The sequence below is a fragment of the Corvus cornix genome, chromosome Z (assembly GCF_000738735.6).
Source record: "Corvus cornix cornix isolate S_Up_H32 chromosome Z, ASM73873v5, whole genome shotgun sequence".
Classification (NCBI taxonomy): domain Eukaryota; kingdom Metazoa; phylum Chordata; class Aves; order Passeriformes; family Corvidae; genus Corvus; species Corvus cornix.
In genome coordinates, this window is record NC_046357.1 from 4,202,994 (window position 1) to 4,228,797 (window position 25,804).

General features: G+C 39.5%; 3 protein-coding genes across 13 annotated transcripts in view; 1 reads left to right on the plus strand and 2 right to left on the minus strand.

Annotated features, from left to right (window-relative positions):
* IPO11 (importin 11) overlaps positions 1-7,969 on the minus strand; it is an 82,325-nt gene extending 74,356 nt beyond the window's left edge. The window contains exons 1-5 of one of the 7 annotated variants that reach the window (XM_039567147.1): positions 7,869-7,969; positions 7,317-7,384; positions 3,028-3,125; positions 2,793-2,931; positions 68-152 (exon numbers count right to left, since the gene is read on the minus strand). The gene's annotated coding sequence lies outside the window, so the exon portion shown is untranslated. Of the gene's footprint in view, positions 1-67; positions 153-2,792; positions 2,932-3,027; positions 3,126-7,316; positions 7,385-7,807; positions 7,831-7,868 lie in introns of those variants that run through there. The other 6 variants (XM_039567150.1, XM_039567149.1, XM_039567148.1 and 3 more) reach the window with 6 other exon arrangements.
* An 889-nt stretch (positions 7,970-8,858) lies between these two features.
* DIMT1 (DIMT1 rRNA methyltransferase and ribosome maturation factor) lies at positions 8,859-16,156 on the plus strand. Of its 2 annotated transcripts, XM_039566706.1 has the most exons (12): positions 8,859-9,062; positions 9,190-9,263; positions 9,701-9,787; positions 10,170-10,231; positions 10,342-10,435; positions 10,536-10,585; positions 11,406-11,529; positions 11,646-11,738; positions 12,459-12,523; positions 12,819-12,882; positions 13,380-13,486; positions 14,192-16,156. In XM_039566706.1, exons 1-12 carry the CDS (start codon positions 9,008-9,010, stop codon positions 14,232-14,234), a joined length of 918 nt encoding a protein of 305 aa, XP_039422640.1. In that variant the 5' UTR covers positions 8,859-9,007; the 3' UTR covers positions 14,235-16,156. The 2 variants fall into 2 exon arrangements, with proteins under 2 accessions (XP_039422640.1, XP_020439878.1); XM_020584289.2 differs by lacking the exons at positions 8,859-9,062; positions 9,190-9,263; positions 10,170-10,231 and having other exon boundaries at positions 9,700-9,787.
* Positions 16,110-25,804, minus strand: part of KIF2A (kinesin family member 2A) — a 56,571-nt gene continuing 46,876 nt past the window's right edge. For 2 of the 4 annotated variants that reach the window (XM_039566703.1, XM_039566702.1), the window contains exons 17-21: positions 25,112-25,225; positions 23,827-23,977; positions 21,844-21,945; positions 19,703-19,838; positions 16,110-17,875 (exon numbers count right to left, since the gene is read on the minus strand). In XM_039566703.1, the coding sequence (XP_039422637.1) occupies positions 17,790-17,875; positions 19,703-19,838; positions 21,844-21,945; positions 23,827-23,977; positions 25,112-25,225 (589 nt within the window). In that variant the 3' untranslated portion in view covers positions 16,110-17,789. The remainder of the gene's footprint in view (positions 17,876-19,702; positions 19,839-21,843; positions 21,946-23,826; positions 23,978-25,111; positions 25,226-25,804) is intronic. The other 2 variants (XM_039566705.1, XM_039566704.1) reach the window with 1 other exon arrangement.

A 25,804-nucleotide genomic window follows, 5' to 3' on the forward strand; every position in this document is an offset into this window, starting at 1 on the left:
TATCATTACAAGCATATTTACTAGATTTGAGGAACTGCAGGAAGTATTTTGATTGTAAAACAGTTACCTCTCTTGTGAAGCAGAGCAACTAAGAGCAAAACTGCAACTAGAGATGATTATTCAGCTGTAAGCAGAGTAAACCATCGGGTTGTCTGAAAGGCAAAGATGCAGATTATTAACAGTTTTGCATTTTATTTTTCCCTCAAGAGAGAAAATTACACATTTAGATAATTAAATTCTGTAATTCAAATTCATTGAAACAACTTGTATCAATTAAAAAAGAAAGAATTAAGTCTCACAATTAATCCTATATGAAACAGAATTTTTCTCAACATATTTGGTTTCCTTCTTATTTAGCACACAAATACTAACCACTGAACTATGAATGTGTACTACCAAATTTCCAATGTATATACATCCTTATACACTCTTGTACTCTATGAAGACAAAACAAAACACTGCTCTCCAGATGACAGAGATTACATTTATAATGACCACAGAAACAACGGCACAAGAAGAAAAAGACACATATATAAAAGAAACTATGAAGTCTGTCTTCTGCTTATAAAAAAGACTGTTTAAAGCCTATGCTAACTTTTAACAACACATACACAGTTAAATATTCATATACTTAAGTTTTCTAAATAAACAACAAAGAACAGCTTCTCTTCAAAGAGAAAAGAGGAGGAGGTTCAGGTGGCGCATCAAGAATTTCTTCACGGAAAGGATTGTTAAGCGTTGGAATGAGCTGCCCAGGGAAGTCGTGGAGTTGTCATCCCTGGAAATGACTGGATGTCGAACTTAGTGCTGTGGTGTAGATGACAAGATGGTGATTGGTCAAAGGCTGAACTCCATCTTGGAGGTCTTTTCCAACCTAAATGACTCTACGACTTACTTTTATTTAATGGGGAAAAAAAGGTTTATTTCTCTCTCCTCAGGAAGAAGATCAAGATTAAAATTTTTACAGTAATGGTAAGGAAGTGGGAGAAACGAGATTTATTCTGATATAGGTTTAAAATTTTGATTTTTTTAAAGAAATCACCTTAACAACAAAACCAACCAAAATATTGAAGACCTTTAATACCGGTAATAGCAATGCACAATTCAAAAAAATTAAACACCCCTAAAAAAAAATTCTTCATCTCCAAATCTCCGATCATCCTCAACAAAAGCTGACTAAAATTTGAAGGTCCTAAGGTTAAAGAAAGGCTATTTACAAACCCATGAAACACAAAATCACCTCTCTCTTTACAGGAAAATTGAACAGGTGACTCCATCTCTGCTTTACACTTCCCATGTGAAGAATCTTTTAATCTTTCTGCTTTAACCACTTGTGCAGAGGTTTTGGTAGCAGAAGCAGGGGGGAGCGGTGCTACAGGGATGTCTTCTGTGAACAGCTGCAAGAAGCCTTCCCCATGTCTGACAGAGGCAGTGCCAGATGGCTCCAAGACACACCTGCCACTGACCAAGGCTGAACCCATCAGCAAGAGTGGTAGCACCTCTGGGATAACGTGCTTAAGAAGGGGGAGGAAAAACCCGAAGGCTTTTGCTTCTATTGAGAACTTATATACTTCATCTAGAACAGTCCCCATTAGAAAACATTTAAGTTAGTAGAATGCAAGCACAAAAAATAGGTGACTTTTTTTTGCAGTTTCTTATTTCAAAATGATTAGCCAGCAGTTCTAAAGACAACAACAAACAACAACAAAAATCAAAGTAAATATTCTCTTTCTTTTAGTTAATGTTTCTCATTCTTGAAAAGGTTTGTATTTGCATGTAAAAACTGGAGCAGCTACTGTTGCTCCAAAAAAACCTCAAGAAAAATCAAACTAAGCTTAGTGGGTCAGAACAAAAATTAATTTAACCCAATGTTCTTTCTCTGTCAAAACCACAGCAGATACCCAGGTCAGGACATTTCCAAGCAATTCTAGCCCATCATCCAGACAACTCTGGTTCGAGGATTTTCTATTAAGAGGCAGGGAATTTAACAGCTGTCAAGATTTAGTCTTCGATGAATTTGCACAGTTGCTTTTTGATCCCATGCAAACAACAGTCCTCACACAATACTGGATGAGGCTGTCACAAGCCAAATAGCAAAACTGAACTAAAAACTAATAACCTCCCTGAAGATGAGTCAACTTTTAGATAAAGTTTATAAATACTGTAAAATATTTAAGTAAGTGGTATATTCTGTATGATTTGGATAGCAAAAAATTAACTGGAAAACAGCTAATAAATGTGTAGCAAATACAAATGGCAGAAATGCAAAAAAGGTAACAATGCTTCATTATGACTGGGATTTTGCAAAGTCAATTGCACATCTATCATTAGAACAGAAAGCTGTCTATTGCTTCTACTTTCAAAAAATTCCTCTGAACAGTTTGTTTTATTATAGAAAGTCGCTAGTCTTACATGTACAATTAATTTCTATTTTTAAAAAAACAGAAAAAAAATAAAAATAAAAAAATTTCAAAAACCTATTTTGAATCAATCCCTACTGCACAAAACTCAAATTTGCAATTCAACCTAGCTACAAATAAGTTAAGCTAAAACGAAGAGCTATGGTCACCAAAATAAATAATGTAACCCTCTGCTTCTCCCTGTACCCCTTAAATACCTGAAGATGGAAGGACTGGGAAAAACGCAGGTTTTGGTTGGATCAAGATTTCCAATAATTTTCACACCACATTGCTAGACAGGTAAACATGCTAGGCATAAAAAAGCAGACAGAACAGCAAGCAGCTTTTATATCATGCTCGTCAAAATGTGATGTAAACTTAGAACAAACTTACACATTGTGACTGAGCCATAATTGCCCACCAAAGGGCAAAAGGCAGGGACGGGATACTGGAGGCACACACAACAAAAAAACCCAAACAAGCCAAGAAGTCAAGCCATCTGAGCACGCTGTTCCACGGACACCAGAGGACACTATGGGAGCAAGGAGGAATACGTGACTTTCAACTATGTCAAGCCATTACAGACTCAGGTCCTAGCACATAATCTCAACTCTGACAAAGTCCTTACCTTCCCTTCTCATGATTTCTATGGGGAAGTTACTCTCTGCATGCTCCCTCTAAAGACGATTGACTCAAGGAGGGCACTAGCTCCTATCTCAGCAGGACCTGCTCAAAATACAGTTTTAATTACTGTCATGTACAGATGCATGTGTGAAATTTATTCCTGCAGACAGACATAGCTGTACTTCAGGAGTTTAAAGCCAGATCTATCTCTCCAATCTTAGCTTGTTGTGATCCCCTCACACTGCCCTCATTTTTTTCTTTTTTAACCGATGAACCAGGGCTCTTCAGACCTAATTTACGCAGAGGATATACAGATGCTCTTAGACTCCACAGAACTGCAACGGCTATGAATATGGGCTCTAATATATGGGATAGAGACGATCTTCACCTCTTATATATCTGACTTCGCTGTTGCACAGGAAAGGCAAAGGGACATAGGTTACCCCATAGATTGGTTAAATGACAGGGACAAGGACTTTCTCCATAGCTTATGGGGACTTCTACAGCTTTACTCACTACTGAGCTATTTTTTCAAGACTGTCCTAGAGATGAAACTGAGGATGTGAGTATTAATTTAATTTAATTAATTAAGCTGTTGTCTTTTGGGTACTTTCAGAGACATGATGCATGTATAGAATTTTTGGCAGTCTGTCAACCTTATAAACAACAAACTCTAGAAGGAAGGCAAGGTCTGCATTCGTGTCACAACAGCCAGAATTTCCACGTTTGATTACTGAGTAAAGGTATCAATTCCCTTTTTTACTTACTAATGTCAGACTGCGTCTTCACAACAAACACTGAACAATATCAGGAATGTTGGCTGCTTTCTCCTGTTTTTATGTGGTCCACATCCATTGCTACGATAACCAAACTGCACACATTCATTTTGGAAGGAAGGAAATCCCTTTCACCAGAAAGTGTTCAATGCTGTCAGCTGCAAACCCTGGCATGACTATATTGTCATGCTAGAATTCCGGCTTGCAAAAGGATAAAGAGAATATCCACACAGAACAAGAAAAAGCTGCTCTCCAAGATCCCACTGGATACAACAGTACTGAACTAGACAATGGCATACTCTCAAGTCTCAGCTGGCAGGAAAAAAAACCAAACACAGTTGCACCTAGAATATAAACACATCAAATGCCACCCCTTAGCACAATGAGTTAGTGGCTTCAGCGACCACAAATACCAATACCAGTTCCTCATCATTATCATCCAATGTTCTGCACTTCCCTTCCCACTTTCAAACTCCTTTATCTCCTTTAAGTGGCAAAAACCCAAGTCTCATTTCTGTTCTATTCTTTACTCTTTAATTCCCTTTCTAAGGAGGTATCTGCAAACATGTTTTACTTCCAAGAATATTTCAAGTGTCTTAAATGTTCTAGTTTTATACTAGCCATGTCTTAAATGTTCTAGTTTTATACTAGCCGTGCCAGTTTAATGTTTTTCCTGACCAGTCAATGCTTTTCATACAGACAAAGAAGTTTCTAGGTACTTTTCCCATCACACTAAAATACATCCTAATTTTAAAATCGCATCAGCTATTGATGCCTTTTCCCTGCTCCTACAACTAAGAGCCAGAGATGGCTAAGGGATAAAAGGGTTTTTACCTCAGTATTTAATAAGGATCCCAACAGTGCAACAGTTCATCAAGGTGGAATACGCCAAAATGCACACCCACGTATATTGTGTATACAATTTTATAGACCTTACAAATTAGCATATCTGACGAAGATACCCCAATGAGAGGCTTAAATGGATGGAGTGACATCTCCCTATTCTAAAGCATCTCCCCCCAGATGGGCTTAATCCTAGTTTACAGAATATGTTCTAGAGACGGCCTTGGTTTCTCAAGATAGCGTAAGGCTTTCCAGCCTCCAACTACGAGGCCTTCAGGGTGTTTGGTCTTCTGGCCTAGCAGAATACCAGGACTATGCTAAGATATCAGGCTTAAAGAATTACAAATATGCATGTTAAGAATACTGAGGATACATAAAGGTATATAAAAATAAAAGGCAAAAAATCATCATGGCATCACTATGAAAAGAAATTGGTGACTGCTAAACATCTGAAGGGGTACAAAACGAAGGATTTCACCACTAAACGTCTCCATACTTCACTTTTTCTGAGAGAATGCGGTATAACAACTCACTCCTATCCAGACAATTAATTCTGTGTATTTTTGTTCTCTTTTGTTAAGAATTCAATAAATTCTTTCCCACTGTAAGAAGACGCAAGAATAAATTCAGTTAAGATTTCACGAAATCAGGAGACAAAGCAGTAAACTTATTACACAAAATACAGTGTGCTCTCCCTGATCATAGTGCAAACACATGCTGGGCTACTTCAAGAGCACAAATGGCTCTGTGGATGTCATTATCTTTCTTCACACAGTGTCTGAGACTGCTTCTAGAACACCATTTCCAGCATGGTTCTCACAGTTCCCCCTTTCCTCAGTTCAAGAAGGAAAAAACTGGAGAGACACCAGAGCTACTAGGACAGTCTGTGGTCTAAAGCAAATTAACTGTGAGGAGAGTTTGAGGACTTGCTTAAGACAGTGGAACCTGAGGACACTTAAAACTAACTCCCTGAACTTCAGCGCTTACAAAGAGGACTTCCTGCATCTTACCAGCAGATTATACAACTAATGAACAACACCCTGCTACACCCGGCAGCTTAGAAGGCTCAAGTAGAAACTTACGACTGTCTTTTACAGCACATTTGTTTCAAGGAAAACAGGAAAAACAAAGGTTCCATGCTGAAAAGCCACAAGAACTCCCGAAATGAGTAACACAAATGCTGGCATTCACAGTCACACAGATTTGATACGTTAACAAGTATACTGTCACCTTCAGGAAAAGTTGGTAGTTACACTGATGTCTCTCCAACCCTGTACAAGCTTTTCCATGAATCTCTTTTCTAGCATTCCAGTATCTGTATCAATCATGCCACATGCTAGTACTCCTTCTGAGGAGTGAACCCAAATGAACTAATACTATCCTGGTTATTGAAGGTACAACTTAAACTCACTAACAACTACAGCAATCGTCAAAACCATCACAATGACTAATGCTAAATGTCACAAAGATTTTTCAAAACCTACATATTAATTTTACTTCATGTAATTGAACCAGGCTATCTATAGTTTGCCCAATTTAAGCCACAGTAAAGAAGACAAATAAAAATGTCTGAGCAGGAAAGAGTCAGAGGTGGTTTTTTCCCATACTGTTAGTGACAGAAATCAAGGAGTATAATTTCCAAAATTTCATTTTTACAAGAATTTAACATTGAAACTAAAACCTAAAAAGCATGCAGAAGACATGAAGAATACAATGAACAATGAGGAACATGGTAACACAAGACAGCAGCAAGGACGGCTGACAACGTTAAGGAAAGTTGATCAGATTATGTTAAAAATTGTGAGGAGAAGAATGACCTTTCACATTAAACAAAAACCACCAAAGTGACCAAAAATTCCCAACAGAAAAAACAGGCAGTAAAGAAATGAGTGAGACAATTCCAAGGATTAACTCAGAAAATACTCTGTCACTTTCAGGGTTCAGTACTGATGACATAGGAAAAGCCAAATGGATACAGAGACAACGTACGGATATTTTTAAAGTTTAATAGTAAATTTCTAGGATGACCAATACTACAAGGTCGATCTCATTCCCTTGACTTCTTAATTTACCTAATTTAACAGATTTTCAAAAAGACCTGACAGACCACTTAAGAACAAATTAGTGCCCAACAGCTGAGACGGAAATGCAAGTTGCAGTCAGCCCTCACGCTCTGGAACAGGTTTAAACCTTTTCATTTTAACTACAGTTAAACCCCACTTCTGATGATACAGTTTCAAAATGTTATGGGTAAAGGATGGGTGACAAAAACCTTTATTTTATCATTTATAAGCATTACAGTAAATGGCCTTGATGAGGACAGTACAAAGAAACAATGAGAGAAGAAAAACAGAGAGCAGTGACAAACTTGGTGTTGCCATGAAGTTTCAAGAAACCAAACTCCGTAAGTAACACACTATTTGCAAAATCTGAGGTGTATCTTATATATTATGAATATAATTTTAATTTGGCAGCATTTTGCTGATGTGTTCTGTGGGCTAATTTAAAACCCATGTTAAATACGTTACAGACATGACTTCATGTATGAGACATGGGAAGCAAGGCACATGGAAGCTTAAGTGGGAAGCAGCATCACTATTGCATTTAGGGCCTCGTTCTTTTATTTTACACACACTGCTGTCTTCTAAGGCAACAAACTGGAGAAAAAACTCACCACTGCTGCACTGAGCCTGCCTCTGATTAAGGGAAGACTGCTCTGCAGAAAAACTGCTGTTCTTCAGCCTGCAGGAAGAAAACAACCACCTATAATAAAGGCCAAAACACGCCCCTTCCCGCAAAACACAAGTTGTCAGGTTAATGCCTCATCTTCCTCCCATGCCTTCCCATGAATTCTATCCCGACTAAAAACTGTTTCAAGGAGAAAGCGGGAAACTCTTCCCAGGAATTAGGTAACAGTTATTTCCTTCCAGCTCCGAGCAGGCTCTTTGCCACTGCCGGTATAACAGGTAAGGAAGGCCGCGCTGCCTTAACCCCGGGGGCGGCGCCCCGGAGCCGGCACCGTGGCGGGCACTCCACGCCGGAGCCGCGCCGGCTCGGGCAGCGCAAACGGGGGCAAGAGCCACCGGAGCAGCAGCCGAGGCGAGCGCGTAGGAACAGCGCCGCCCGCAGCGACACAACCCCGGGGCTCCGTGCCCCGAGCGCTACCTCGCTGGAAGCCGCAGCCGCCTTTCCCCCTCTCCCCGTCCCTTCCCGGCCTCCCACGAACCGGGACCAGCGAATACCGCGGCGGCACCACCGCCTCCCCGGCGCGCGGCCCTGACGTCACTGCCCCGCGACACCCGAACGGTGCCCGCGCCGCGCAGCCGGCAAAGGCGGGGCGGGGGCGGGGCCTTGGCGGGACGGGGCGGGGCGCCCGGCGCGCGCTGCTTGCTGACGTCATGGGGCGGCTGCGCGCGTGCGGGACGTTCTCGCGTGGGTTGGGTGTTCCCGCCGCGGGTTCTGCCGCGCTTCGCTGAGGCGCTCTGTGGGCGGGCTGGGCGGCTGCTGCGGCGCGGGGTGCGCCTCACGGCCCACATGGGTGGTATTGGTGTCAGTGCATAACGCCAAAAAAATATAAGAAACTCAATCAAAAAATACAAAAACAACGTAAAAAAGAAAGTATGTCTTATTGGCGTGCCAGCGGTTGGGAATGATTGCACCGGCACTGCGGCTCTGGACCACGAGCGGACAGGCGCTTTGTGCAGAGTCGGGGGCTTAAAGCGCCCCGTTACCTTATCGGCAGAAACTGATGAGGGTCGCCCTGAAAAATCTCTTTTCCTTTTCATTTTCTTTCCTTTTTTCCCTCTTTTTTCTTTCTCTTTTTTTCTTTCTTTCTCTCTCTAACCCTTTCTTCTTCTCTTTTTTCCTTCCTTCGTCTCTCTTCCCCTCTTTCATTCATCTCTCGTTTTCTCCACCCTACCCTTTTCCCAAAATCACTGACGTGTGCTTGTGGAGTAGGTCCGGGTACTAACACACCCATTTCTACGCCGTGTGTAATTGAAGGCTTTTGTGAACCTGCTGACTTTTGCCGTCCTTGTCGACCACTGGCACTTCTGACTCACGGCTGCTCCCTTTCCCACGAAGGGTGGGACGGAGCCGCTGTTCCCGGGAGGACCGAGCACGCGGGCCGGAACGCGCCGTTCGTGCTGCGCCGCGGCGGTCCGCCGGCCCGCCAGGCGGCGCTCTCCCGCCCGCCGGCCGCACGCGGGGCCGCTCGCCAGCTGTGGTGCCGCGTAGCACGTGGGGCGCGGGACCGGGGCTAGCCGAGCGGGGCCGAACCCAGCCGGGCCGGACCGAGAGGGACCGGACCGGGCCGAGCCGGGCCGAGCCGAGCGGGCCTGAAGGGATCCAAGCGGAGCCGCCGCCATGCCCAAGGCGCGGGCCGGGAAGCGCCCGGAGCGCCGGGAGGGCCGCGCCGGCGGTAAGTGTGGACCGGGCCGGGCGGGCGGGCGGCAGGGTCCCGAGAGCCGAGCTCGCACCCGAGCGGGGGCCGGCGGGATGCTGGCGGATCGCGGCTGCCCACGGTAACACGCCGGTCTCTGCCCTAGGCATCCTCTTCAACACCGGGGCCGGGCAGCACATCCTGAAGAACCCGCTCGTCGTGAACAGCATCATCGATAAGGTGGGAGCGGCGGCGGGCCCGGGGAGCCGGGGCTGGCGCGAGGTGCCGGGAAAGCGCGGCCGGGGCGCGGCCCCCCGCCCTGGCTCCGGCCTTCCCCGGGCTGCGGGAGGACGCGCTGCGGAACCGCGGCTATTGCCATCGTGCTGCGTGTTTGTGTGTGTGTGTGGTGGGCTTTCTGTTTGTTTCTCTCTAACGTGGCTGCTCGCTGGTTCTTTACGTGTGGCCAGCGATCCCGCATAAACCAGTGCCAGGACATTCTTGTTCTCCCCATTTGCCAGTCGTTCCTTTCTAAACGACTCTCACGCCCCCTTGATAGCAAATTCCATTTTCCCCCTTGATAGCAAATTCCTTGATAGCAAATTCCACTTTCATTCTGCAGTTAACTGATTGCACGAAATCGGTGCTAGGGAAGTTCCCAAAATGCTGTTTGTCCTTAGGCTGCCCTGCGCCGCACGGATGTCATTCTGGAAGTGGGCCCGGGAACCGGGAATCTAACAGTAAAGATGCTGGAGAAAGTCAAAAAAGTAAGTGCAAATTCCCCCACATACACCATCTTCCCAAGCTCTGGCCACGCTGTGGCTTAGACTATGGCAAACGGGAGGGTCTTCATAGGTGTGATGCACGTAAGTAGAATTACTCCATTGATATTTTTCTTAGCATTTGAATAATCCCAGTAAGTTTTTAGCTGATCACATAAATTTTGTGTGGTTTTATCAAAGTACATTGCTGTTATCCATTTGTGTGGTAAAGCTTGTGTATATTTTGAGAGAGAGGAAGGTGCATAGCCTAATAGGGATTTCTAAAGGATTCTTTAAACCCATAGCAATAGATACAGTGTTGGGGCTTTTATGATTAAATTCCAGTTAGGAGGAGTTGCATAGAGTTGCAAATATATACTTTTTTCAGGTCATTGCATGTGAAATTGACCCTAGACTTGTTGGTGAGCTTCAGAAGAGAGTCCAGGGCACGTAAGTATCAATTGTGGAAACAGGGAGCACTTAAAGCAGTGGTGCTACTTTAGCAAAAAATTTTTGAATGTCCTTATCTGAGGATAACCACAATGTATCTTTTCCCCCAGGTGTCTAGCAAACAAACTTGAAATCAAGGTTGGAGATATCTTGAAAACAGACTTACCATTCTTTGATGCATGTGTGGCTAACTTGCCTTACCAGGTATGGGCCAAACAACATACTGTACAACAACATAACAAATGTTCTTTTTAAATGCTAATTTCCCAGAAATTACACTAACATTATTAATTTTTTTGCTCAGATTTCTTCACCTTTTGTTTTCAAGTTATTGCTTCACAGACCTTTTTTCAGGTAAGTGGAAGAAGAGAGTTCTGTATTACCTGGTAGGAATGAAAATAGTTTTAAAAATATTTTCAAATCCAATATTTTTTTAGTTTCTAAAATAGCGGTTTGATGGATCAGAGCTGCACCAAAATTTTTCTCTATTACATATCCTGACCATGCTTGGAAATTAAGTTTATGGCGATGTATTGAGCATAAAGAGGATATTTAAACTTGGCAACAGTGAGTGCCCAGCAGATAAAAACAGGACTTATGCCTTTTCCGTACTACAACTAATTATTATTGCGGGGATAAGCAGGGCATCAAAGCATTTCAAATACCTTCCTACCTAGAAAAAAGTTAGGGTGGAAAGGGTAGAATCAATGCCAAGTTACTTTCTTGTTGTCTGGTCTAAAAATGTAACTGCCCTGTCTCTGTGTCAGACATCAGTATGTCAGCAGCTCTTGATTTCTCTAAGATGAATGTTGGTGACATTACTGGTAAATTTTTGGAAAGTTTGGATTTGAAGAACTCACCATAGAGTTATTCAAAATGGTTTGTTACAGTCAAGCAACTCCGAGACTACACTGTCTCTTTGATCCTGATCCATTTAGCAGTATGAATAATCGAATTATGTAACAGCTTTAAGGATACTTAGATGGCTTCCCCAAGTTTTGTGATGGGTTCTGGGTTTTTCTCAACACGCTCTAATCAAAGCGGAGTTTGTTTATTATAAACTTTTACTCTTCTAAGTGCTGGGACAAATTGTGTGGTTTTCAAGTGTGTTAGTTGGCTTCTGATGTAAAAATTGATTACTTAGAATTGATTTTCTCATTCCTGTTACTCTCAGGTGTGCAATACTTATGTTTCAAAGGGAATTTGCACTTCGTTTGGTTGCAAAACCAGGAAGTAAACTGTACTGCAGACTCTCTATTAATACTCAGTTATTAGCTCGAGTGGACCATCTGATGAAGGTACGTCATTCTGCGTTTAGGTAACTCAGTTATCAAAGGCAGAAGAAGAGTGTTTCAAGGCATGTGAGGAACTTGCTGCTTATTCACACAGCTGCCTGACTCCTCTTGACTAACAGGTTGGAAAGAACAACTTCAGGCCTCCTCCCAAAGTGGAATCCAGTGTTGTCAGAATAGAGCCAAAGAATCCCCCACCACCTATCAACTTCCAGGTGAGCAGTGTATACTCAACATAACATGCTAGTGATAATACTTCGTTTCATTTTTCTTTCCACTTACTAATCAATTCCATGTGCTGATTCTAGTACAAACTACCAGCTATTCACTGGAGTTCCCAAAATACTTATTCCTCTGTTGATCAGGCTTATGTTAGGACATTAACAGAACATGCCACCGTCAACTTTGTGCAGCTTTGTGTACAGTATTTCTCATAAGACCAAGGTCAGTTGGAGAGCTGCTAGTAAGGTCTCGATTTCGTCATTATGTCTCCTAGAGATGTTTCTGGCTGATGATTTTGCAGGTTTTGGTCAAAGGAATATCCATGAGATTTATCTTCCAATGAGTTTGTGTAATCTCAGAAGACAAATGTTACAGAAGAGTATTCTTAATTTTTAAAACACTTCAAGACCATTTCAGCCTTGCCCAAGGTTAGCCAGATTTTCTTCAAGTATCTGCCTTCTCTGCATGTAAGACCTGGCCTATAGCACCTAGACATAAAACAGTACAATTCAAAGGGTTTTGGGGGCAAAGTATTTTCTCCTCCTTTTGTATTGCTTTGTCCAAGACAGGACTGGTTTTGTGTTGTTTAGAAAGACATTTTCATGAAGGATTTTCCTTTGTGTCCAGTATTGTTCTGAAGTTGTCAGTAGTGACTGTTCTTGTTTGTAGTAACTGTATGTTACTTTCTAAAATTCTGAAATTGTTGATTTCAGGAGTGGGATGGTCTGGTAAGGATAGCCTTTGTTAGGAAAAACAAGACACTCTCTGCAGCATTTAAGTAAGTATCTTCTATCAAAGGAAATATTTTTGAAGTTTGAAAGCCTATTCAGTAAACCATTTCTTTTGTGCAAATGCTTAGCAGTGTTACATGCATACCAGCACAGTCAGGGATAAACCATAATGGAAGATTTATGCTGATGTCGCAGACTTTTTCTTTTGGAAGAAAACTAGGCAGCTGTTTAAAAAGAACAGCTCTGTGTAGTCGTTACAGTTTTTTGTAGTAGACTTTAACAACCAATCAAGTGAACAATAGTTACAGCTCAGTTTTCATGCTAAACATGTATTTCTTTCAGGTCAAGTGCTGTAGAGCAGTTGCTGGATCATAATTACCGAATTCATTGTTCCTTACATAATACAGTAAGTTTCTTCTACATCTATTACATTCTATTTCTGTGTAGTGTGGCCTACATACTGACTTCTATAAGAGTAAAAAATTAACATTGAAAAGCTTAATGTATTAAAGTTTTCCAAAAGGGTTTGAAGGTAGGAGGAACTTGCCTCTTCTCTTACAGAAAAATCTAAAAAGGCCATTAAATCATAGTGAGAAAGCTTAAAATTGAGTATGTTATTAAAATATTGTCCATATATATATGTCTCAAGGTCTTCTACTAATTTAATGAAACATTTTGTGTCTGCTTTGCAATACTGTTGCAATTTATATATATAGTCAATGAACTGAGATTAAAAAATTCATATACAATAGAATAATACAGTAATCCATAATAGAAAAAGTATAACTTACTTTTTATCACTTGAAACAAGAACTATTCTAAGAGCAGGAAAGAAATTACTTAAATGAACCTTTCTCTGTGTTATGAGCATAAAATAATCTCTATCCCATTTTTCATTGACAGGAAATCCCTGAAAACTTCAAAATTGCCGAGAAAATACAGACAGTCCTAAAAGATACGGGTTACTCTGAAAAACGAGCCCGTTCAATGGATATAGATGATTTCATTCGGTATTTTTTTCTCTTATGCCTTCCTTTTTAAGCTTCTATCTGCATGTGTACCTACATAGCACAGATTAGTATTGGGCTGCACAGGAATAGTAGGGTTTCCCTCTCAGTACCAGACACTCCTTGCTTCCAATCCTGAACACGAGCAAACACTTAGTATTTTAAATGCTGCTAATAATATTGAGGAACAACTAGCTAAGAATCCCTGTTTCAGGTGTTCGTCTACTAGACCCTTTTCTGTCTCCTTTAAAAATGGCCATAGTGTAAATTGGTTATTAAAACTTTCCTGGAGTCTTAGACAGCCTCTGTCTTGAGGATTAGGTCATAGTTTATAGCATAATTTTAAACTTGAGCAATTAACTGCTACATTCCACTCTTCTGGTGGCATCATGAATCCTCTCTTAATTTGAGATAAAAGTTCCTAGGTGTTTCTCTTTGGGAGAACTAAGACAGGTACTGCTCTCTGAAGAAACACAGTGAACCTGGTAGGATCCAACATAAGTAACTGCACTGAAAATAAACCTGCATCTCTAAAATGGCAAATTTGATAATAACTTCTAGTTTCAGATTTGTAAAAATTCTTTCTTTGCAGTTGATCAGTGATGGCTGCTTTCATGCTATTTTCTTTGCCAGCCAGCACATGTTAGAAATGCCTCAAGCTGAAGTTTAAATTGCTAGAATTGTAATATACATATTTCACTCTTTCAGATTACTACATGGCTTCAATTCAGAAGGCATCCATTTTTCATAGATCCTGCTAGAAGAATGAAAGATGCTGTATTTTTTCACCAAAGTTTTACTCAAGCCAGAGTGAGAGCAGTGGGACAAGCTCTTCTCAAACAAGCAATGAACAGAATACAGCATATGTGCTTGGACTTGCAATAAAATGTTCGATGCAGTTTTATCACAGACAGTAGGCAAGAAGCTGCTGCTCAGTATTTTAAAAGCAGTAAATTCTTTCAGAGCTGAAGTGAGGTGCTGGACTACCTCACGACAGTGTTTTTCTAAGTATACCCCAAACATGGATTGATGATAATTGAAATCTGTGCTCTCTGATCACAGACTTCACCTCAGTATATTCACGCACAGTACTCGACAGTACAACCCATAAGGGGTCTGGACAGCAAAAAGAAAGGTGTAGTAATTCCTTTTTTATGGTATCAGTTGTTTGTGTGTTTGTTTTAACATGTATTTAAACACTTCATTTTGATTTGAGATGCCTGTCTCCCATCCCTGTGGTAAATACCAGCACTCCAAGCCTGTTAGTAATCTGCTTCTCTTAGAGAATCCCAGTGAGTGTTTCTCAGAAAACAAAAGAATTTACCTTGTGGGCTTGATACCACTTAGAGAATTGCCTTTAACCTCTCCTCCACTGTAGGAACTGGAAAAAAACCACCAATGGGCCAGGGCTCAAACACAGACAGAAGGGTTGGGTTTTTTGTTAACTAAGTTCAAGTAGCTATTTTTTAAGATAACTACTTCACCCTTAAGGCAGGCAGAAGTTTTAGCATGAATCATAGCTTTCAGTGACATTTACAGCAATGCATGCAAATTAGCAAAACCTCCTCTAAGAAAATCTTCATTTATCCGCATCATTGAATCAGTAAGTTTGGAAAAGATGTTTTAAGACTTGAGTGCAGCTAGCAGCCCCACTGACGTCCTGTGTCAATTTTTTAAAAGTCATTGATTCAGAAGCATGTATAGAAATCCGCACTCAAATTTACAGGCATCCTGAAGCATTGACTTCATAAACTGAATTGCACATTTATTTCACAATTTAATAATTCAATAATTCTAATGCTGCTTCACTTCATGCAGAACCAAATGATGAGTCAGGTAAATAGCCACAAGGACTAATACAGAAGGAACAAGTGCTGAAGATACGTGTCACACTTCCTAAATGCTTTTGTTTTACAGGAGAGGAATTAAGGATAAGCTTGTTCCAATCCTGTTCAAATAATTTTAGTCCATTATGGCAATGGGCTGCAGGAATTCAAGTGCCACAACCAGTCCTATCAATTTTTCTTGATTCTCACTGCTTCAGTATCAGTGTAGCTCTGACTTGGAGCAGCCTCTGGCACAAAGATTGGCAGTAGACACAGTTTCAGCTTGCATGTGCTACTTGCCAGGACACATGTAATTTACAGGGCTTTGTAAAAAGGTGCTGAAAGATGACTCTCCTTTTTGGACTCAAAATAAGCCACAGCCTGGTTGTGATGCTAGGCGTGCATGAGTGAATAGTATGGAAGCCACTGTTACTCCTGTAGGATGCCTCAGCTTTTTAGAAAATAAGAATTCTCCAGAGCAGCTTCAGAGAAAACCTCTGACATTATATGATAACTTGTACTAGCACCTGATACCACAATCTGCTGCCTTCCATTCAATTGTTTTTTTCTTTTAGCTGTGATGGGTGATGATCTCGAAAAAATGTTCAGGAAGAGGTGTGATTTTTTTTTTTAACATCTGCTGCAAAACTGAAGTCAGGACGGTGGTCTGGGGAACTTCTTTCTACATAACAAACCTGCACAGAAGAGTTGGCTTCATTTTGAAGTTAGAGGCCTTTTCAAAAATATAATGCGCTTATAAATTGAAACCCTTCCCAAAGCATAACAAAAATTCTCAGATGTAATTCATTTAATAGCTTAATTTATTAAACACATTATGTAAAATCTACATTGTTTCAGTTTTCATGTTTACACACAGGAAGATTTTTTTTATTTTTAACCATGATGCGACAAGAGCTTCCCATAGCCTACCTTTCTATGGGAGATACAAACATTAAACACTACAAGAAGTTCTGGCTCATTTAACTCTCTTCATTGCCTTCCCTTTTTTTCTCCCCCCCAGGCCTGGCACAAACAAACAGGCTTGTATTCCAAAAGTAATTTTTAAACATTTCCAAGGGCAAGTCTGCTGATACAAACTCCTGGAAAGAGGGAGAACTCCTAGAGAGGTCTACTGTTCTTCATTTGACAAGAAGTTCTTACATGAAAGGTCAATCTTTTTTGGATACTGACTTGCAAAAATAACTTGAGTGCCACCACCTAAAAAGTGCTGATACACATGGCGCCATTTGTGAGAATTCAGGTACCTGTGGGATTTCTATTAGCGCTAGGTAGAGGTATTGTGCAAAATCGTCAAATGATGCAATTTCACCCCACTTTTCAGCTGCTGGCACTGTACAAAGGGAAAAATAGGTATTAGCTACTCCTTAAAGCAACAGAACTACTCAAACTACCTGCAAACTACGGTTAATGTACATGTAAGTTTGTCATGCATCAAAATCCAAGTTTTAAAACAGTATGTGAAAGGCCAGTATGGATGTATTTTATCCCCAAAGTTTGATAGTTAACTTATCCATACATAGCATTATCACACCATACCACATATCATATTATCTCCATTATCCTAAGATACAACTCTCCTCAGTACTTAAAACATTACCTTTTAATATACATCAACTAATTTATATTTTTGTCAGGTTTTGTTGATTTGTTGGTTTTTTTTGGTTTTTTCTTTTTTTGTTACAGATAAAATGTTAGAATTATATAACCATTCTTTATGGTATTGAAATAAATCAAGATTCCAGATTTTTACAAGGAAAATGGAATGTCCAGCTGTTCGTCCACTCTTAAAATGCAGTTCCTCTTAAAATGATATGGCACATCCTATGAAATGAAACTAGTCACCAAAAAATAAGTCTTGAAACACATCAAGAATGTACACACACTAAAGTAACTTATATCGACAAATAAGGAATGTATTTTTTTAAGGCTGTGCTTCAAAAAGAGGATGTTTAGGGTTAAATAGCCTTCATCAAGGCACAGAATGGGAAAAGTAAGCACAGCTGTCTGTGGAAGAGGAGTTACGTAAAACCACTAGTGAGGTGTCCATGCACGCCACAATTTTAAACTGCACAGCTGGTCTTTGTCATAAAACTGAACATGGTCAGAAGGAAGTGCTGTGACTTTTAAATGGCCACAGTTTTACTTTATTAAAAATATGGCAATTAATTCCAAACATTTCACTATTTGAATAAATGAAATATTTAAAACAAAGTGCTTCACAGATCTGAACCCTGCATGGTTGTGCTGTCTGGTCTAGAAGCATTTTGTAGACATCATAGGAGCATTTCACATAAAACTGAAAATGTCATTCAAGTGAATAAGAAACAGGACATTTCCACAAACATTTCTAACATTTTTACACTTTCAAGTAGTTGAGTTCTCTCGGCCACTAGGTTTTGTAACAAATGTGTGCTACAGCAGTACGGGTTCGTGGATTCCTTTAGCAGCAGAGGCCCTTTTCAAAGGGCACGTGGTCTTTTCGGGTTGATCTGTTTACTGGCCTGTTCCTCTTCTTGTAGAGCTGCCCGGAAAGATTTCACTTTGTCTTTAACAAAAAAAGAAAAGAAAGAGTACTTGTGTTTGTGCTCAACAGATCTTGAAACTAAGCCCTGATCCTCCACATCCCAGCCCTAATGCACAACAAAGAACATTCCTCCACAAAAATAGCTGACACTACAAACTACAAGAGGATTGCAGTAAGCTTACATTCAAAACCATACAAACAAGTTGCTTAGCAACTTAGTCTCTTCTTGGATACTACCTGTGTCTCTAGTCAGGATAGGTTTGTAAATGGCACAACTGTATTCCCAGCATGTAAACTGTTCATACTTCCATTCTCCTCCTCTTTTAGAGAGTCTAGGGAGATACACACCACCTATTACCCTTTCCTTCCCAGCACCTTCCAAATCACTCTTAGGGCCATAAAAAATCGTATTTAGTGTACAATCTGCCATTTCTGTACATTCTAAGACCCAGAAGAGTAAATTCTAGTTCCTTCTGTTTTCTTATGAATGTGAAAAACATTTGTGAATAAGTTTTGGAACTCATTCACCATAAATAGTTAAAAGCATTGTTCACTGGTTTCATTATAATTCAATAAGAATGGGAGAAATCTTAGAAAGGAAGTGTGGCATCCTCATACTTCTATTCCCTTCCCTTCCATTTCTCAGAAAGATGCCCAAGAATGCAAAGAAGGAAACCAAAATGATGGCAAAAATATGTCAGTCCCACAGTGACAGAAGTAAAGGCTGAACAATTTAGTGACCATTATGTGTCATGAGCAGAACACAGAAGATACCGAGAGAGAATTTTTGACTTGACGCGTGTTCCGTCCTGTAAAACTACAGTTGTATTAAGCTGGCTGTAAGGATGCAAGATCTCCTAGCATTTTCACCTCCAGGAGCCTTTTCAAATCTACTAAGTTTTTGAAGAACAGGTAGTCACCAAAACTGCATTTTTTCATTGCTGGTGTCTCAAATTGTCATCTTCTGAAGAGAAAGCCATCATCATAAAAACAAAAGGAACCTCCAACTCCTAGCTAAGTGTAACTGGCATGCCTAGGAGGCAAGTAGTCTGATCTGCTTGATGTATTCTGAGCAGATACTCAGACTGAGTAAAAAGTGAGATTTTAACTTACAGTGTTCTAACACAGATCAAGAAAATTCTTCCATCAGTCTCCAAACCTACCCTTGAACTTTTGCCAGTATAGCAGTATGTCTCCTGGAGTCTTAACAGTTAACAAAAAATGAAAAGGAGAATTCATCTCCAGGATGTACCCACCTGACAAGCTGATTTTAGAAGACAAGTGGAACAGTTAATTTTGGGCACTAAGAATTAGCTGCAGTTTGTTTCTCAACAAAGACAGGCTGACAAAATTCAAGCAAAGGCTGTTGAAAAAAAAAAGTAAACTAATGCCCCCACAAACTAACAACTAAGATACTCAGAGCTTGATGCTGCTCTTAAGCACAGTCTTAAAAATGACAGCAGGCTCCCTATTACACTACACAACGCAACAGCAGGGACTGGGAATTCCTACTACTTTTTCCTCATCTTTGGTTGGCCTTCTATTCTTATTCTATACAGTTCATTTGGATTTTCTTACCTTCCTTTAGTGCTCTGGAAAAAAAGAAAAGTTGCAGGATTGAGTTTGTACTTCCTGGAGATAAAGCATAGACTCTTCTTTTATATTAGGATGGACTGATCATAGATGTGAACTTATTCTTAGACTACGGAATAAATGTTCCTTCCACTGAAGGCCAGCATAAGCAGGGAAAAAAGACCCTAGAATAGAACCTTTTTTCCCCTTGTTCTTACTGAAAGTTTCCATGGCATATGCTAATAATGCACAGAGAAGTGATTAGAAACAACTTACCTCTAAGTTCGGTCAGAATATCAATTTTCTGATCTAGAATTGCTTCAAGTTGGGTAGCGTAAGAATCCACATCATAGTCTACTTCTTCTGTCATCTCAAGAAGGAGTTTTTCAACTTCCAACCATCTAATGGACTCCTAGATAAAAATTTAAAAATACAACAAAATACATCAACAAAGTTTTAAGACAAAGAGCTGAGTCAGACTTTTTCTCACAATGATCACACATTTTACTGTCTAGTCACCTCAATAAAACAGAATTCAATCCAAAAATGAAACCTTATTCCTAATTCATCAAAACTGCATGTTTTCTACATCATTTTTTAATTTCAGCTGTCACATCAGCAACAGGTAAACCCCAGGTACCCAGTCCTCTTCAAATTCAGAATATTAGGTGGTTGTAAAACTAAGAAATTTAGGGAACAGAACTTTGTCATGTTTGTGTCTCCTTAGACAAGAGTCAAACTTTGAAGTCAGGCTTTAAGTATGGGCTGCTTACCACTGTAGTCACACAGTCATTACTACACTCAAGGAGCCAATATAATTCTGTCCTGTTTTCAGAGAAGCTGTATAAAAGAATACCTATTTTAAACTCACTATTGTATGACCTAAATCCACACACGAATACAATAAAGGTTGGTTAAATCACCTCATCTTTGTACTCTGAACATTGCAAAATGTTAAAAAAAAAAAATCTTGTAGCAAAGAAGAATGCAGCCAGGAGTTTAAACCTTACAGAACCATGCAAAACTGTGATCAGGATAACTGATTCCACTGGAAATGCTTTGGTTTAAAAAAATAAAGCAGCTGACAGTTCTAGGCATACTGGAAAACTTGGTCTGACATACTAAAATGAAGTCTTTTCCTCTGTGGTCCATAGCTCAAGCAAAATTGAAAATGTAGTCCAAACCCCTTGTTTGTTTTTTTGGCTTTCAGGACAGATGGAGCTTACACTGGGGTAAGATTCATCTCATCTAACAGAACCTTGTACATCGAAGACAAAGCCTCCTGAACATGTAGAGCACAGTTAGCTGTGTTGGTTTATTTCAGCCAGTTTTGTTAGGAAAGAATGTTGTATATCAGCTGCTTCCAGGAGAGCACTGACAGAAGATGGCTGGTACAGCTGTTGGATTTTGTATCACGGCAGCCCACCTACACACAAAGCATAAACTAAAAAGCCATGCTGTGAACAAAGGGATCTGAGGCTTGGATACATTTCCTCCCAGGGACTGCCAGAAGGAGCGGTAATCTCCAGCAGAAGGCCAGATGGACACACAGAGGCAATTACATCTTAGACTAATGCAGCTTGTCTCTCCAGAAGCTGCATTAGAACACAGCCACAGCATATGGCACATGACTTTCACACTTCTGTATGTTTTACTTCAGGGCTAATGTTCCATAATAACTAGATCTCTACATCCACTGTAAGATGTTTTAGTTAGCATCTTGCTGTATTATGGACACACATCAATGTTCCACTAAGCTAGATACCTCAGCTGAGGAGATATGTGTATACCCTACAGGTTTGATGGTCTGCTGCTCTCTAGGAACAGACCTAAAGGCTTTAAGGTTATGAACAGAAGCAATCCACAAGTAACTCATACTTATAGCCACTATTTATTTTGTGGATGTAAAAGGTTCCATAGCACTGACCAGCACTACATGGGCAGTATTCCTTCCAAAAGCCCTGACTAATAGCTAGTGAAATCTTTACATAGCTGTAACATGGAAGCAAACAGGCAGTTTGAAAAACATGTGTCTGTTCTGGATCTCAGAGGGAGATGTCACAAAAGGATACTCAGATTCAGACACAGTATTTGGAGGGACATGACCAAGCAGAAATGGTGGTGACAGAGACATTATTGTTAATTGCCAGCCCAGCAAAGGAAAATTTTACTAAAATTCTGGAATGATACAGAAATATACTTCTCTTTCATCATGGGGACAAAGATCAGTTGTTACGGGATCCGTTCCTACTTGTTTGACACAATCAGCTTAACATAATAAATCAATTTAGGAATCTTTGACAGACAGAATGGCTCCTACAGATCAGATGCTCCTCCATCTTCATGTGTATGCACTTTTCATTGGAAAACCTGAAATCCTGAATTTGGATAAAACAAAGTGGAGCTCAATCTTTTACCTGGAAGACAGTCCTGTGGTCTTCTACAACTTGCTCTTCCATTTCTACCATTTGTGACACAGCTTCATGGAAAGTAAACAACTGAGGAGAAACTTCCTCTTCCTAGAAACAGCAGTTAACCTTGTTAGCCTGGAAAGAACTGTGGCTACAGAAATATACTGAATGTCACCCATTTCATCACAGAACATAGAAAAAAATATGCAGAAGGCAAAACCTGTCAAAGACAGAATTTAATACTTCTAAGTATCAAGAAAATCTCCAGCAATGAACAGATGGGGCAATAAATCCAAAATATTTACAGAGTTAAATTTAATTAATGTTCACCAAAATTTCCAGTCACTAATCCTAGCAAATACTGGAAATCAGAATATTCCACATTAAAACAAAACAATTTAAAATAAGGGGAAGAGGAAGTCACAACGGAAGAATTATAATTTATAATAGATTTTAATACTCTCAGAAAATTTCGGGTTTCTGTCAGGGCATTTTGCTGTGCATGCTACAACAGACAGGCAACAGTTTTCAAAAAAAGAGAACAATTACATTCAATACATTTCAGGAATTCAAAATTAAATTAAACCTTTGGAAAAAAAAGTTAAATAAATGTGAAGGCAAAAATCTAAAATGTAAATAGTGATTGATAAATTAGAAGAATGCACACATGAATTTACAAACTAGGACAAAGAAGGCTTCTTTAGAAATGAATAGTTAACAATAGAAGAGGAAAGTACTAGGTAGGCTGTAATTAATGTTTAGCATGACAGTGTAGTTCCTTATACAATGCCTTTGAAGTATTTCTTAAAACATTAAGACTTAAATTCATTCAACATGAGCAATGAACAAGTGTGATATGAAAGGATATCTGGTGATAGGAAGGACTGTCCAATGGGAAAATCTAGGAATCACTAGCGTGTTCTTAGGAAACAGAGTCCTGGAGAGAGTCTTGTGAAAAATGTCAGGATTGTAAGAATTTTTCCTTTCTATTTTTCTTTCCTATTTTCATTGGCATGGTCATCAAGTTTTAATCCCTTCTGAATATTTAAAGAACCAGGACTAAAGCTGATAATCAGCAATGAGGGAGAATGCCCTTTAGAAGACACCTCTCAGCTCCCTAGTCCTCCAGCCCAGGGAGACATACTCAAACATCACATGTCTGTCTTCTCAAACAGTGCACTGGGGTTTCACCCTACGAAAACCAGGATGCCAGGAGGAGGAATGATGGCTAGCCAGATTTCTACATGCAGGGAAAGGCAAATTCAACTGAAATGGGGTTTGCATGCAGCAAAAATAATGCTCAAAACCACAAAGAGTATTAAATAAAACAGATGATTTCCAACTGCCTAAAAAAATGTGATGCTATCATGGAAAAATGCATACTACAGTTCATCACCACAGCCTATCACGGTATCCTGCAGTGGCAGGGAGGAGAAGAGAAATCTGGCAGGCAGGAATTGTGCAGCAAGATTGATTTATTTAATTATTTTACAAACTCTTTTATAGACTTTTTTCTTCATAGTCTAATTGGTCAAAGGACCAGCCACCCCTTGGGGTGATTGGCTAAAATCCTAAACCATCATTGTCAAAATATTTTTCTACTGTACCATAAACAAAGCTTTGCAAAGTCGCAGGTGTTCATGGTTTATAGAACTCTACTGATATCTCCTGTGAGAGAGAAAAGTATCCCACGGGACTGGAAAGAAGCAAGAAAAATTCTTGCTAGCAGCAATATTTGTATCCACAACAGCCTACCTAGATATTAAAAGCCCTAATCAGAAAGGAAGATAAAGAAACCTTCAAGAAACATTTTTGGGTTTAATTTTTCTTTTGTATGGAAATGAACATAATACCATGAAGAGAAAAGGTGAAGAGGTATGCTGTATGTATTTAAGCTCTTACTAACAGGCTATAAATACACATTAATCTGGGTTTGTTCTGCCACTGTATGTCATAATCTCTTTCCATGTAATTCTGTAAACCACTCACATTTTGTTCACACAGCAGTTTGAGATCATCTCTCTGAGGAGAGCTTCCCACACCCCACTGTGTCTCCAAGTCGTCCATCTGATTGGGAGCATGGTGTATAATGGAACGAATATCTCCTGCGGCACTAGGATCAACCGTCAGCTCTTTTACCCTATGGGCAGAAAATGTTCCATTTGAAAATTAGTAACCTCCTGTGCAACAGAGTCACAACCAAAAATAAAACTCTACGGGTTTATGCGCAATTAATTCATTTAATAAGGAAGATGATGATGTCAGCTTCACAAATTTAATGTACTTTCCCTGACAAAAAGATGTTAGTCCAGTTCCTAAAAGGTATGGATCCTGGTATTTTTACTACTTGCAATTTAAGTGAATTTAAGTAAATCTAGAAGTATTTTCTGACTGAAATCTTACTTCCTGTTAACAGTTAGGAGGGCAAAAATTTCAAACCCCTCAACATTAACTCTTTAAGAATGAGTGATATTTCAAAGAAAAGGTCATTTAGCACCCTAGACCTGACAATCTTTCTTTTTCTGCATACACTTTGAAAAGTACTTTTAAAATGTTAGCCAACCAGCTCTGCACTAGGTGTTATAAGCAAATCACCCAAAAAATTCTGAAGAAAATAATAACTTGCAACCAAATATTTTCAGAGACTAAATAGATCCTTTCATTAATTTCAAAGGTGAAAATATTTTAATAAAATGGTAGGCTCTTGCAGCATGTAAGTAGTTAAAAGATTGATGATGATTCTGTCAAAAAAAAACCATTTAAAAGCAAGTTTATGAAAGATGCATGAAAGTCTGAAAGCAAGTTTTAGAACGTATTCTTAATTTCTTTAATGGGAAAAATGTTTTTCCAAGTAGCACTTATTTACTATAATGGAAAATATTTTTCATTTATCTTCAGAGTGCTGAAAAGTTTTAAAAACATATATATATATATGTAAGAAAATGTTCTCTTTCAGAGATATTCAAATTACCCTAAACCTAGAATTCTTAGATTTGGTCCACTAAATGTACAAAGATGACATCACCATTTCTATTTTTTTTAAATGTATGAAGGAAACTAGCAAGCCTGGATACAGAATATGGATGTTTAAGGAGGGTAAACAAAATACTGGGAAGATGATTGCAGATCATGCAGAACCATCACCTGCCAAACTAAAATAAAAACAAAGTATGTGTGACTCAAGGCAAGGGGACTAATGAAAGGTTGGTCTGTAAAATTACATAGCAAAAAAGAAAACTTAAAAATATAGTTCCATGTATAGAATGAAGTAGACCTTGTGTTTGAAGGAGAAAAGTCGTCATACTCATAGGAAGGAGAGAGATCAGAGCGACTGCCACTACCCTGTGAGAAGGGAATGTCCGAAGGACTAATTCCAAATTCCTTTACTCTGCAGCAGCAAAATACAGTGGCAAATTAAAAGAAAATGTTCTCATAAACACAGTTAAAATGACAACTCTTTGTTTAGCATACTTCTTTAATAGTTTAACTACAAAATTATTTTTATAACACAAGTGTGTTGACATATTTAAACTCTGCAAACAGTTCAGATCACTAACAAAACTGAGCAAAAGCAGTGCTGCTAATTTGCAGGGGACTATAACAGCAGTGTTTTGAGAAAAGTAATTCCAGATTTTCATTTGTACAGTTAATATTATTTGGTCTACACTCAATATTCCACTAAATGGCTCCTTTTAAAATATCTAATCACTACAGCTACAAATGTGTAAATTCTGTTTCACCTCCTCTTGTCACTGCCCACACACTAGTGTCCAGCACCGAAAAACTAACTGTACTATGAAAATGATGTATTGTTAGGGGGGAAAAAAAAAAAACTACACAAAACATATGAAGCAACATTACAGTGGCAGGTATATACTCCGTAACAACAAGCAATTTTAACACTAAGGGAAGGAAACACTTTCAGTACAACTATTAAGCACAGTAGAAAGAGGTGCTTAATTTGTTT

Coding starts and splice junctions, on each gene's coding strand:
- DIMT1 (XM_039566706.1), top strand. CDS start 9,008: ATGCCCAAGGCGCGGGCCGGGAAGCGCCCGGAGCGCCGGGAGGGCCGC. Junction 10,586..11,405: donor CTTCACAGACCTTTTTTCAG/GTAAGTGGAAGA, acceptor TGTTACTCTCAG/GTGTGCAATACTTATGTTTC. Junction 11,739..12,458: donor CACCACCTATCAACTTCCAG/GTGAGCAGTGTA, acceptor TGTTGATTTCAG/GAGTGGGATGGTCTGGTAAG.